General features: G+C 41.6%; 1 protein-coding gene across 1 annotated transcript; it reads left to right on the top strand.

Annotated features, from left to right (window-relative positions):
* Positions 1 to 970: 970 nt before the first annotated feature.
* Positions 971 to 11,375, top strand: LOC137875255 (endothelin receptor type B-like). Its single transcript, XM_068714330.1, has 8 exons — positions 971 to 1,147; positions 5,847 to 6,319; positions 7,423 to 7,535; positions 7,630 to 7,834; positions 8,799 to 8,948; positions 9,041 to 9,174; positions 9,273 to 9,381; positions 9,599 to 11,375. Exons 2-8 carry the CDS (start codon positions 5,930 to 5,932, stop codon positions 9,737 to 9,739), a joined length of 1,242 nt encoding a protein of 413 aa, XP_068570431.1. The 5' UTR covers positions 971 to 1,147; positions 5,847 to 5,929; the 3' UTR covers positions 9,740 to 11,375.
* The last annotated feature ends 3,094 nt before the right edge of the window (positions 11,376 to 14,469 follow it).

The raw sequence follows: 14,469 nt of genomic DNA, 5'->3' as shown, positions 1-14,469 counted from the left end.
GAAGTGAAATGTTGTGAGTTGTTCTGAAAAGCGAACGTGCAAAACAACGTGCACATCCTGCAAACAGATTGGGTCCGTTTGTGTGACCGTGAGTGCGTTGCAACTTTTGAAACACTTTGAACGTGGCAGAAAATGTCAAAGTTGCAACGAGATTGAAGATAAAAAATTCACAACAGCAAGTACTTGCAGCAGTTCAAGGCAGAGGTCAATGTCATCACCGCTGCCACACAAAATGAGCTGTCATCCCCAGCAATGCCCTTGTATTCTTTATTCAATCAAAAGTTCAAAAGTTGCTCAGCAGCCACCACTGATCATAGTGTGGAAAATTGAAGAGAGAAAAAAGCTAAGCGTGAAGAACAGTCTCTTCTTTAAATGAAACCTGGATTAAATTATTATTCTGATGGATACGAGCAATGTATCAATCATAATAACATGTTTTTTAAATAAAAAAAACTCTTCTGGAAAAGTAACTAGCTGCAGTCAGACATGTGACAAATGTTTTATTGGAAGTTCAAATGGAACATCTCACCAAGCACCTGAGCAGTTTTTTTGTAAAAGCCCTGGGGAGGCAGGAGTCAGGGACTGTGTGTATCTTGTGTTTAAATTGAGATCCTGCAAGGAAGAGCCCTGGAGGCTGAACCATTCCCATGACATCAGACCTCTCCCGAGGATTAACAAGAAGTCCGAGAACTCCACTTTCATCTCCACTGGCCTACACGTCATCAGCCCTGTAACCAAAAGAAGTCTTTAATGGGTGTTAAAAAAATGGAAGAGGTTGAATTGAAGGAGCGTTGCGCATTAGTGGGTAAAGTAAAAGTTATAATCGTCCTTGTTAGATGTAGTTGCGTCCTGGCTGCAGATGGGGAAGGATGCTCGCGTCTGTGATGTGATTGGCCCACCTCTGCAGACTCCTGGCTCGCGGCAATAAAAGCCAGCACCGTCACTCTGTGCGTCAAAACGCAGCCGGAGAGCAGGGGAGCAAAGAGTCCGGACGCACTGGCCGGACGCACTGGACGCACCGTGAGCTGTCGCTGCCGGAGACCACCGAAGAAACCGCAATTACTCACCAAGCACCGGGCCAATTAGCGGAACTCTGCTGGAATTATTGATCGGGAAACTTTGGACCACACCAGAACTCCGCGGTCCGGTAAGTTCGAAATTGATCACGGCATCGACCTTCAGCCTAATCAAAATGTAGGGGTTAATTGTTCGCGGTCATGACTAAATACTGCGCCTCTTTGATTAGGCCTAAGTTACTTCTGAACTGCACTGGTGCAGTGGAGAAAACTTTTATTTTGTATAAAAAAAATCTCTATCCTTCTCTCTATTTATTGATCTGAATCATGGGGCTGGGGATTTTATTAATTGGTATTCTTTCGTCTGCGTGAACCATTTCACATTTCCATAATGTTAATCACACGCCGTAGAATTTAAAATGTAGCGGTTCAAGACTATAAAAATACAGTTAACCCCTAATTGATGCAGGACTCATGCATGAATGACTGCAGGGTGGTTAATGAATTCCTGGTGCCCACCATTAACACTAGGACTTTATGTGGTTAGTTCACACTTAGGTATATTAATACACACTTACTTACATACATTTCGGTTCAATTCAGACTGTGAAAGTACATGTTCTCATACAAATATGAAGCAATTTATTTTTAATTCAAACTGGTCGTTTACAGGTACTGCATGGCACCATGGTCTATGTCTGCCATATTTGCCACATGGGTAGAAAATTATTTTTTTTTCTTGTAAAATTATTATAATGTGTTTGTCGAAGTTGAAAGAAGTGATGCACGAAAAAAAAAGCATCATCTTTTTATGATAAGGGATATTGTTCTGCTTTTAAAGCAAAAATGCATGGGTCTGAAATTAACTTTCATAACTGCAATGCGGCTAAATTGGCCGTACACTAATGAATCTATGAAGTAAGGGTGAATTAACATTCCTTAACTGATGAGCTCTTAAGTGTGAACTAATCACAACAAAGTCAAAGTGACTTGATCATTTGTGAATGGTGCGCAGGGAGTTTTCATGATACATCCTGCATTACTTCATGCATTAAATCATCACGAGTCATGCATTTGTTAAGCAAATTGCTTTCTATGATTTGTTCCCTGATGATGAAGTGTTACCATTTCCCTTTTCACCATTAAAACTCATTCCGTCTGTTGGACTGGACTTGTTGAATGTTTTGTGCGCCGCTTGAAGCCGATGAGTGGGACTGGAGGGCCTCAGAGATGCTCTCATACCATGACTACGTCATGTTACGCTGTTGAGTATAGAGTGCCTGCTTTGTTGCAGCTCATATCAGCACGGTCTGATCTGTCTGGGCTAGTCACACAGTGAGCACACTTTTTCGATTTCGTGATCTGCAGCTTAGTGCTGCTTTTCACTGCTGTTGGCTTTTCACAGAGTGTTAAGGTTTCCTTCAAATAAAAGCTGTTGCACAAAACAAACGTCTCCTCCTTAAGGTTTCCTTAAAATGTTTACTAAAGTTTTAACCTGTGCAGTCAAAGTAAGGAAAAATGACTCATAATGGCAACATGCCAGAGATGAATGTTATGCAGAGTTTATAGTTGGGACAGAGTGATAATTCAACATAATAATGTATCATCCTTCAGTGGAGTCATATTGTGATGAAATCATATAGAGGTATCATGATGTACAATTACACCGTCTAAATTGATAATAACAAGCGCAGGAACTGGAATATTTTGCATTGAAGTTCTTAATTAAATGAGAAAGTACTTTGCAATTTCTCAAGTATTCAATTGAGAGTAACCAGACTTTATTGACTTACCAGAAAACATGCTATATCGTGATATATATATATATATATATATATATATATATATATATATATACTGTATGTGTGTATGTATGGTTATTGAGATATTAAATAATCTATAGTAGAACAGAAGATTTTGTCCATGTCACCCAGCTCTATTTAGAGTGAAAATGAAGAGTTCTGCGACCAGGAGAACTGATTTAACACCACAGATATGACCGGCTGTCAATTCAATGCCGCACCTTTACAGTTGGTTAACAGCTGCTCTTGCAGCCCCCCTGCAGTTAATGGTTGCTCTACCATTTTATGCTACTGGATCTTTAAGTCAGTCGTTTTAATTAATTTTTCGTTGCATTTATCTCCCAAATCGTTTTTTTTTTTAAGTAAGGGCTTTTCTTGTATTGTATTCCTCCAGAAGTAGAATATTTTCTTCCTTTGACCAATTTTGTTCTAGCCTTAATTAAGGAAACCTTTTATGGGACTCTGTGCAACACTCTTAGGTAACTCTCTCAGGATAGATTCAAACTAAAGTATCTCACCCAGGGAGAAAACTTAAGGTGTTTTGTGCAACCATCCTCAGAGGGAACTAGCAAAAAAAAAAAAAGATTTCACACTTGTGAATCTACAAAAAGAACCCAAAATAAGGCTAGAAACTTGTAACTGACACAACTGTGTAATTAGGTTCAGTGGAGCTGAAACTCTGCTGGTGTTTTTTTCTTTTTGAATTATCCTTTCTTTTTAAAGAACAGTCTGATGCATGTTAGCATTTCTCCTCACATGCAGCATACCTGTTTTGACCATAAGGTGTTTCTGTTAATCCAACCTTGAGACGGGGATTATAGTTTTCCTGTAATTCTTCTTCTTCCTACGAGGACATTTGCCTTCTCATGCATGAAGATAAACAAAACTTTTCACAGAGGTCCAGTCCCGCATGCCAAACTTCCACAACTGGCATAGTGGGCTAACAGTCCTGATGGTGGCACTACAGCAGCCGTATGAAGTTTAAATCATTGAAAATTCATAACCACAAAATGTAGGCCCAAGTGAGCAGAATTGTTCAGACGTCATGGTAGATGTGTCAGGCATTGTCCTGTGTGGATTAGAGACACATCAGTTTCATCAAGATATTTGTAATTTAAGAAATTTAAAATTAAAAAGTCAAAACATTTTTGCTGACCTGTAGTAATAAGTACAGTTACTCAGGTTCTTAAGTACCATTTTAAAAGTATTAGTATTTTACTTGTAGTATTTCAATGTTATGCTACTTTAAACTTCTACTCTGCATCATTTCTGATTTGCATTCAGAAAAACGTATAAACTACAATATATTCTTTAAGATCAAACCAGTAGTTTATAACTCGTATGGCTTGTGGTGTAGTTGGGGCCCATTCTCTTGTGTCAGATGTCTATAAGTTGTTATCTGGTTTGTATATCTGGTTATGCTTCATCTTCATCAATTTAACAAGCCACAGACCCAGTATTAGAAATAGCATTAAGCCATTCCATCTCACAAGCTCTGGCTCAAAGTCACATTTAGGGTTTTTTTCTTCTAAATACTGGGCATTTATTTCTCAAGTGTTCCTTTTAAATAGAATCCATTGTGTTTCCACCCTCCCCGCATCACTGTCTCTTACTGCCTCCAGGTCACTCTCGTGACTCCTGTCCTCACAGGCAAAGCACCTCAGCTCTCTCTCTTTCCCCTCTTCTGATTTTTCCTTTCCTGTTTTTTCCTTTTTCCGCCTATTGTTCTTCTGAACGGCTCAGAGCATCAAACTGTCATTCCTCTTGATTTTGACCTCTTTTCTGGACATTCTGGTCCTGCATTTATGTGTTTCACTTTTATAATTTTAAAGCACCTTTTTTATAGTTTGTCATGCTCCTCTCCCCACATGCAAACACAATTTTTTTTTAACCACTAATGGCCCCTTTATTTCACCATGCCAACTTTCCGTCTTCCTAAGAAGTGGAGCCAGCAGAGCTCAAGGTCAGAGTGGGCTTCTAAAGTCAAATCTATTAGATTCAGAGGATCAACCCGCTTAAAAAACAGCTTTCCAATTAGATCAGACAAGGCTGCTCTGACATGGCCTAATGAGGCACCATGCTACACAACACAAAGGCATAATTCAGATGATACAGAGGATATGTAAGGACGAAAAATCTTTTAAAACTGATTTCTTGTGATGTGTGTGTGAGTTCATCCATGTGACTTTGTGTCTTTGTGTGTGCGAACAGAACAGGCCTCTGTGTTTCTGAGCCGCATGCAGCCATGAATGCCAGTTGTGTTTAACAGTGTGTGTGTGTGTGTGTGTGTGTGTGTGTGTGTGTGTGTGTGTGTGTGTGTGTGTGCGCGTTTGCATGGTGTGTAAGTGAGGTCGCAAGAAGTGTATGCACATTCTTAGATGTGAGCATTAAAAAGCAAAGCGTTTGTCCTCGAACCTTCGCCTCTACAAACCGCTGTGTCAAGAGGTTTGCATCTGTTGTGCGTGTGTGTGTGTGTGTGTGTGTGTGTGTGTGTGTGTGTGTGTGTGTGTGTGTGTGTGTGTGTGCGTGTGTGAGAGATTGTGCACCCTGATAGCGTGTCTCTAAAGACATCGTAAGTCATCCCGAGAGACGCCCCAGGCCATTCTGGGGGTACACATGATTTTCAAGAGGCTCAGAGCCCAGTTAGAGTCGTCTGTGAGAGAAAGAGAGTATTTCTGTCACAAACACACACAAACACACACACAGGACACACAGAAACGCTGTTCCTCATGTAACCTATAACCTCAGTTATTACTATTCCATTTGTCTCGTTTATCTTTTACTGCTCTGTTCATTTCACCCTCTCTCCTTTATCTTAGAATACTTTTTCAATACACAAAAAAGTTTCTTAGTTTTGTTGATAGAATTCAAAGAATATCAGAATCAAAATGATTTTAAAACGTATTCATCCAGAACCAATTTCCTCATGAAGAATGATCTGTTTGAATTCACTGTGCAATCGATACACTTTTTGAACAAAACCATACACTTTTCTTATTCTGACGGTTCGTCTACTTTCTCTCTGCAGGACACCCAGAGCTCGGACCCACGCTCCCCGATGTGTGGATGCGTGTGTGAGTGCCTTTAAAAGCGTGTCTGTAGACTGCCGAGATGAGGGCCGCCACCGCTCTGCTCTGTCTCCTGATGGTCGCCGAGGTCAGAGCCTCTCGGTTCGCCCGCGACGCCCAGGGCGGCCTCGCAGTTTCCGAGCCATTCATGAGCAACGCCTCCGTCCCGCTCCCGGCCCCGCAGCCGGGTCGCCCGCGGGGCTCCTTCCCCCCCATGTGCATAAAACCCACGGAAATCAAGTACGCCTTCAAGTACGTCAACACCATCGTGTCCTGCCTGATCTTTGTGGTGGGCATCATTGGCAACTCAACCCTTCTCAGGATCATTTATAAGAACAAGTGCATGAGGAATGGACCCAACGTCCTGATTGGCAGCCTGGCTCTGGGGGACCTGCTTTATATCATCATCGCCATCCCCATCAATGTGTTTAAGGTGACCACATTTATCCTTTTGTCCATCTGTCTGGTGTCTCCTCTGCTTGTGTGACCGATGATCTCTCTTTTTGACTTTTTGGAAATGACGGTAACGTTATCAATCAATGACACAACATCGTGACTTTACAATTTCACACATTGTGCAAAGAAATGATTTCAATTCTGTGTCTTATTTAGCGTGAAAATGTCCTGCGCTGAACTTTTGGCAGTTTCGGATGAGCCGTTTGTAACGCCCCTCTCGGCTCATCCTGTTTATAGATGTGTTCGCTGCGGTTTTGTCCCTACATGTCGTGTGTTAGTCGTGTATAGGCCCCGCTGATTTTTCCACCTCCACTGCAAGAGCCCACTCAAGCTCAAAAATGTAATAAAAGCAGACGCATGCCAACAGCTGGGGACAACTCGAGTGTTGGGATTTTGAAAAAAATCCTTTTGTTGTCCTTGTTCACGATGCATGCGTGATGTGAAAACACCCAGTGGGCTCGGGTGTTAATGCCAAAATGTTCAGCTCATACTGTATCCGCAACTGGGTGCCAAAAACAACATGTGAAACTTGTTGCACTTTCAAAATCCGATAGGATTCGCTTCAAGGGATTGAGGCTGGAATGCTCTGCAGCATTTCCTCTGGACAAATCTGAGTAATAGTTGCTCTGATTCACGTTTTCTTTTCCGTTGAGGCCACACGTTTCAGGTATTTGAGACATCATGACTATTATTATGAGTTACTACTACTAATGAGGATTTTAATGAGACACGGGATCCGCTGAATTGATAACAGGAGTGTTTTTTCCAAAACTGGAAGATTTCAAAGATGCCAAAACCAAACTGTAAATTTCTATAAGTGGCTGACAAGTACAAGGCCACTCACAATAATGAAATGTTTAGCCTGATTTGCTGTTAAAGACATTGTCCTTATGCTGAACTGATTTTATAACTCCTGGGAGACGAACTTGCAGCGAGGAGGAACTGTTGATTCTGGCTCGCTAGCACAGTAACGATCTGAGACAGGACCTCTACGTAAACCTCAAAGACGTCTGTCCATGTGTGACACTTCTCTCCTTACAAAAGTCTCTCCTCTCTGTCCCCATTGTTTCTTCTCCGCAGTTAATAGCCGAGGACTGGCCGTTCGGCGTGTACATCTGTAAACTGATGCCGTTCATCCAGAAAGCTTCAGTGGGAATCACCGTCCTCAGCCTGTGTGCTCTCAGTATTGACCGGTATGTGGACTTCTGCTCTTCACACGCACGCACACACACACACACACAAAACAAAAGACAGTGCTGATGCCGCACGTCTGTGCTGTTTGCGCAGCTACCACGCAGTGACGTCGTGGAGCAGGGTGAAGGGGATGGGCATCCCTCTGTGGAAAGCGGTGGAGGTGGCTCTGATCTGGCTGGCCGCCGTGATGCTCGCGGTCCCCGAGGCGCTGGCATTCGACATGCTGGAGATGCCGTACAGAGGCAATAAACTGCGCGTGTGTCTGCTCCATCCGGAACAGACAACCAGCTTTATGAAGGTAAAAATCCTCCGAATGTGACTCATTCTAACATTCACGGTGCGTTCATGGAGTTGCAACGCAAGACGTGAAATTACAAAGTGGAGTTTTTATTTGAAACAGAAGGGTCTGGATTGCAGGAGACTGTGGAAATAAGTGTCATTTTAAATCAGTGGATTGTAACTCAAGCTTGATGTCATTTTTCCAAAAGACATAATTCAGCCTGACCTGGTGGATTACTTTGAGGAGAAAATTGGAAGAATTTGTGCCAAACCAAAATAAGTCTGGAACTTATTTAGCATATTTGTGTCAAATTTGAAGTTCTGGAGTGCGATAACATCATCTCCATAGTCGATGCAGAACCGGTGGCCACAGTATGTCAGGCCTTAATCCTAGTGCTTTTGAACAGGCCATGTGGTATTCAAAAGGAAAATCTGTAATGTAGACTTGTATTCCTTTAAAATGAATTACAGACATTTAAACAGAACAAACATGCATATAAAACACACACACACACACACACACATTGTGACACTGTGCAGGGAATTTATTGTTTTTTTGCTTTTTGGTTCATGTATTTTTTAATAAATCCAAAGAAATAATGATTTACGTATTGACTGTGCAGTTTTTAGGACAGAATATCATTGCAGTAAGATACGATTGAATATTCCACCGTCTGTGCTATTATAAAAACAGGAAAGTGAGTTTATTCTTCAGATTGAAATTCAAGGTTGTTTTTGTCTACAGGAAGTCCCAATAAAAATATTAGGAATAAAGTGTTTTGAAGCAGAGGTAATAATTTATACACAGCATCAGTTTAAACGTTGAAAGAAAGAAAAAATCTGGACATTGCACATTTCTGCAAAACTACAGATATATTGACTCTTGAGTCTTGTATCTAAAAAAAATATATCTAAGAAATTTCAGTAACACTGTATTTTTTTTGTTGCTCTTTTTTTGACTGGGTTTTCTTTTCTCTGTCCAGTTCTACCAGGATGTGAAAGACTGGTGGCTGTTCGGCTTCTATTTCTGCCTTCCGCTGGCCTGCACAGGAATCTTTTACACACTGATGTCGTGCGAGATGCTCAGTCGCAAGAAGGGCATGCGCATCGCACTCAACGACCACATGAAACAGGTACACGCGCGAACAACTCGCTCGGATCCACTGTAGCCATGAGGCTTGGAAAGGCGGAGGCCTCAACGTTTTTTGTGTGTGTGTGTGTGCAGCGGAGGGAAGTAGCAAAGACGGTGTTCTGCCTCGTGTTGATTTTTGCTCTCTGCTGGCTGCCAATTCATCTCAGTCGTATTCTGAAGAAAACAATCTACGACCAAAACGACCCCAACCGTTGTGAACTGCTCAGGTACCGTAGACACACCGCAAACGTCACCAGAGCATTGTTCTCCTCTCTGCGACTTCCTGTAGTCCTTACTGTAAACTTTGCCCTTTTCAACCGCACAGCTTCCTGTTAGTGATGGATTACATCGGCATCAACATGGCCTCCCTAAACTCCTGCATTAACCCGATTGCCCTCTACTTTGTCAGCCAGAAGTTTAAAAACTGCTTCCAGGTAAGAGGGTACACACTGGGACAAAAAAATATTGTATTACTAGGAAACACAGTCAGCAAAAAGTAAACAACTGTGTGTGTGTGTGTGTGTGTGTTTGTGTGTGTGTGTGTGTGTGTGTGTGTGTGTGTGTGTGTGTGTGTGTGTGTGTGTGTGTGTGTGTGTGTGTGTGTGTGTGTGTGTGTGTGTGTGTGTGTGTGTGTGTTTTCTTGTCTCGCAGTCTTGCCTGTGTTGCTGGTGCTACAGAACGTCTCCACTGGACGAACGAGGTTCAGGAGGACGCTGGAAGGGCTCCTGTCATGGGAACGGACTGGACCGCTCCAGCTCCCGCTCCAGTCAGAAATACACCAGCTCTTCATAAACACATAAACACACAAACACACACACACACACACACACACACACGGCACACAACTCTTCTGCCAAACACCACATGTTCCAATCAGCTCCCATCAATGAGAAACAGCTGCCGATGCCAAACCGACCAGTGAGGAGAGAGAAAACGAAGCGAGGTAGAAGCTACTTCTACGGGACTCACAGCAGACTGAAAAACAAACCAAAGAACAGGATGGAGCCAAACTGATGAATGAAGCAACAGGATTGTACCTGTTGTGGGCCGCCATACTAACTGCAAAAATCAACGTATGATAAATATGTTCATGCTCCCGAACACTGAGGCTTGTGCAGAGGACTGAACGTTTTCTCAGTGGACCAACACGGTCAACACATTTATAAAGAATGTTTATTAAAGCCGCATGTAAATATATGTACAGGATTATTTACGAGCAGACTGCAGACCGATGATTATACCTAACCAACGTATAAAACAGTTTCCGGTAAGTGCTACCTGTTGAGGCTTCGATACCTCACAACTAAAGATGGAGGGGAACTGTGATCCCCGAGTTGTGTTCCCAAAGGTCTTTTTTGTTTTATTTCTCTAAAAATGCACGACTGTGCCTCGGCATATAAACACAAAAGCTAAAAATCTGACAATCAACTGCATGCTGTCGCTGAGCTCCCCGACGTCCCATGTGCCACGGTGACATCATACCACAGTGAAATGGGGCCCACTGTCATGTTGAGAACCAATCATCAAAACTCTTTTATCTGGAAATCATCACCGGTCGCAGTCATGTGGAGGCCAGCTGTTGTCCTGGAACGCTGAAAAACAGCAGATGATTCCAGTCATGCTACAAGGAGGAGATTGTGTATGAGTGCTTTTATTCTCGCAGCGTTTGTCCTGTCGTACGCGTGTGTCCTGTCGTACGCGTGTGTCCCAGTTTGTCCCACTGTGTGAGACTTAACCTCTCCTACAATGAAGCTTTTCTATTTTTCTACGAAGTAAATCACAAAGGATGTGAAGCCTGTTTAATCTTTCAGCATGAGGTGTCCATTTATTGTTTCCAAATATTTCCCCTCCAGTGGTCATGTTGCAGCCATTTCCCATATGGCCGGAAAATATCTTCTGAGAGCAGCTGGTGTGGAAATCGCTCCAAAAATTGACCAATTTGTGTATTAAGATGCGAGTTGTTGTAGTGGGGATTACATTTATTTAACTTTGTAATGGTCATAGAAAATATTTAGATATACTAGTTGCTTCCTTTTAAATGTAATTGAGGTAAATGTTTTCTTTTGCAAAACCAAATCTGTGCTGAGAAACCGGACATGGTGTTTGTCCACACTGAAGTAGATTTGATTTATGGAGTATGTTCGGACAGAGTATTTCCATTTCCGCTATTAAAGAGTGAATTGGCTGATGATGCGGTATGTGACCCATTAGGTCTTCATATGTATTTATATGAATATGTATTTCTCCCTGTTTTTAGCTACATCTAGAGGTGACTGTGTAATGGAAAGTGGGACCAAGCTAAGACTTTTATAAGTAATTTTAGGTTTGAAGATCAAATGCAATGTGAATATTGGCCCTGCTGTTTTAAATCCCATTTATACTTTATACTTATTTGTTGAGAGTATGCTGTAATAAATATTATTTTATAGCATTTGTGTTGTTTGAGTTATTGACTAAAATAGTGTGCATGTATTTAGGGTCATTTCCGGTCAGTAGTGACGCAGTCTCATAGTCGAGTACAAATTATTACACAATATATCTGCATACATTGAAGGTTCCCTGTGGAGTTTTTGACCTCTAACAGAGCTGTTATTTTATCTGGGTTTCATACTATTCCACCGATTGACAAGTGCCTCTCGAGCACATGTGCTCCTAGCAAGTTAACATGGATGTAACCAATGCTGGATTCAGAATCCTTAAAAACTCACCTTTAGAAAATGTTTCATGAAGGAAATGCATTTGCCTCATTATTGATTAGGAAGAGAGCGTGGTTGACTCACAACACACGTGACTACCGAGTGACAAACAAGTCACTTGGCTGGCGACTCAGGTGAGTCACGTGACGAACGGCACCAACTGGTACGCTGCAGCCACTACCATTCGCTCTGCAGAGAAGGCGATTGGCTGCAATCTGCTGACCCGCCAGCACCTGTTGACCTCCAGGACTTTTATACTGTGAACCTTTGCACCTCTCTTAAAATACGTATTTTAGCACATTCCTGCCTAGCACATTCATTTTGAACAGTTACATTAGAGATATTTCTTAATTCTTAAATAATATCTTTAAATATCTTGTTCTATTTGTGTTTCCATTTGCACCAAAGCAAATTCCTTGTAGCCTTTGTGAAAACCTACCGGCAATAAACCGGATTCTGATTCTCTGGTGCTATGTCACATGCTATCAACCTTTGAGTTCATGTAGCGCACTACCGGGCCTACTCAGAATATTTTTGTTCAGCGTCGCTTGGATGACCAGACATGTATCTGGTTTGAAGTGAGTCACAAGACACTCCATTAGTGCAGTACTCTGTTAGCTGCACCTGGTCACATTCTGATTTAACTTTGTCGGGTGAAGATTTGGTCAATCATTTTAGTTAGTTTAGTTTTGCATTTCTTTTCTCAAGATATTACTGAAATTGATGGTAGACATACTTTCCTATCTTATATTTTCTTTTGAAGCACATTGAGTCTACGGCTGTCATATGAAATATCCTATCTAGTCAAACTTGATTTACAAAGAAACCTTTCAAAGTAGGGAGTTTGGAAAAGATACTGTAAGTCTTGCTGACTTCTACTGTTCTAGTATCATGTACTGCGCTTTACATATATTTTGTTACATGCTGCTCTTACAAAAAGCTAAAAAATTCTTCGACTCCCCTTATAAAATCCGTGCCCAGCTGTGGTGTGACGGAGCGGTGCACCCTTGGCAGGCGTGAACATAAACAATCATCTCTAACAGAGCGTCAGAGTTTAACATATCTCGTCACAGGCTCCGTGTCTTTGGCTGTTTTTCTTGATGACAGGTTACACTTTGTTTACATCTCATTTCAGAACACAAGAAACCATGTCAAATGTGTTACAGATTCCCTTTTACAAGGCTTCTGCTGGTTTGAACTGATTGCTTTGGACAACTAGACATGAGCCGGTCCCAAGAAGCAGATTTACAGAGATAACTGCCAAATCCCCCAAAAGATCTTTCACATCGGCCACATCTTCTTCAGAGACCTTTTTTATTTGGCGAAGCCGCTTCTTGTAAACAGCCAAGTTTTACAAGGCAGGGTATCTGATTTGTTCCTTTTTTTCTCATTTTGCCTCAGAGTCATTTTTTTTATTAAGTTTTTGCTTTTGAGGTTCAATGTCCATGTTTCAGTGAAAGCCATTAAACAAGAGCGGAGGAAATCATTTTGTGTGTTTATTCCTTTCATCTCTTTTCTTGACATTTCAGAAACCACACAGGCCTGGTTGTAGTCGACTGACCCTGAGGTCACTGCTGCATTAATAAACCCCAATGAAGGACGAACACAATCCAAAAATAGCTGCATGAAAGAAAATCATTAATGCAATAATTCATAGTGACAACTTTACAAGTGCTGCATTATAAGATATTTGAAAAACAAGGAGAAAGAGAAATGCTTATTGAGTGTGAACCAAAAACACTGAAATGTCAGAATGCGTTTCAAATGAGGACTTCCTGTACTAAAATCTGAGCTTCATCAAATTTTTTCCCCCTAAAACCACATTGAACGACCGAGGGCCAGCAGCGTCCTCGTATTTCAATCTGACCCACAGTCCTTTGCTGCATGTCGTCCCCCCTTTCTCCCCTCTCCTGTCTATCTTCAGCTGTATTTATATAACAAAGGCAAAAAAATAAAAATAACGGTGCAACGTTATTCTTTAGCCTAGAGAAATGTTTATTCACAGCAGTTTCCCTGTGTCCCCGTTGGTCAATTGTTTTCTGCACAAACAATATTTCAAGTCTTGTGCTCACCCTTGATGTGGTCTTGAACATGTGACTTGTGAGGTTTTGGTGAATATCCTTTCCACAGCAAGCAAGTTGAAATTTAAATCACTTTGTAAAATTAACATCAGCAGTTTGAGTCCTGTCATGAACATTTACAGGATCACAGTAAAACACATTCCTTCTCCAATCAAGGGAAAGTTGAATTTCTTCGCAGTAAAAGGCACCGTTATGACACGGTCAGCTAACTTTTATGACTCTAATGTGTTGCTACACTTGGCTCTCACCAACATCCTACACTTATTCACTTTTCCCTACTCGTTTTCTTGTTGAGTGGCACTTTAAAATGAAGCTAAGCCCCGGAGATGGCTAGCTTAGCATAAAAACTGGAAGCAGGGAGAAGCAGCTAACCTGCTGCTGGCCAAAGGTGTTTGTACAGATTAAACAAACGACAGATAAGGTGTTGATCAGTGAGCTTTAGGAGGTGCTGGTAGGCTGTGGCTTCATTTTTGACTGAAAGACGTGAACATGTGACTGACAGCCAGATGTGAATAACTTTTTAAAAAAAAAAAATGTATAACTCAATATTTACACTCGTCCCCCCTCATTTTCTTCCTCTGTCTTCCTAGAACCATACGAAGCCCCCCCTCCCCCCGCACCACATTCCTCTGCTAATAAGGACAGATAACTTCCACTTCTTCCTTCACTTGACAAACACGGCTTCAAAGGACAGATGAGAGCAATTTACGGTTTGGGTAACAATAACACAAAAACAAAAATGATA

This window comes from Cebidichthys violaceus, unplaced genomic scaffold (genome assembly GCF_023349555.1).
Source record: "Cebidichthys violaceus isolate CVI_PGR_0920_01 unplaced genomic scaffold, fCebVio1.0.p SCAF_2, whole genome shotgun sequence".
NCBI classification, from domain to species: Eukaryota; Metazoa; Chordata; class Actinopteri; order Perciformes; family Stichaeidae; genus Cebidichthys; species Cebidichthys violaceus.
This window is presented reverse-complemented; position numbering and strand designations above follow the sequence as displayed.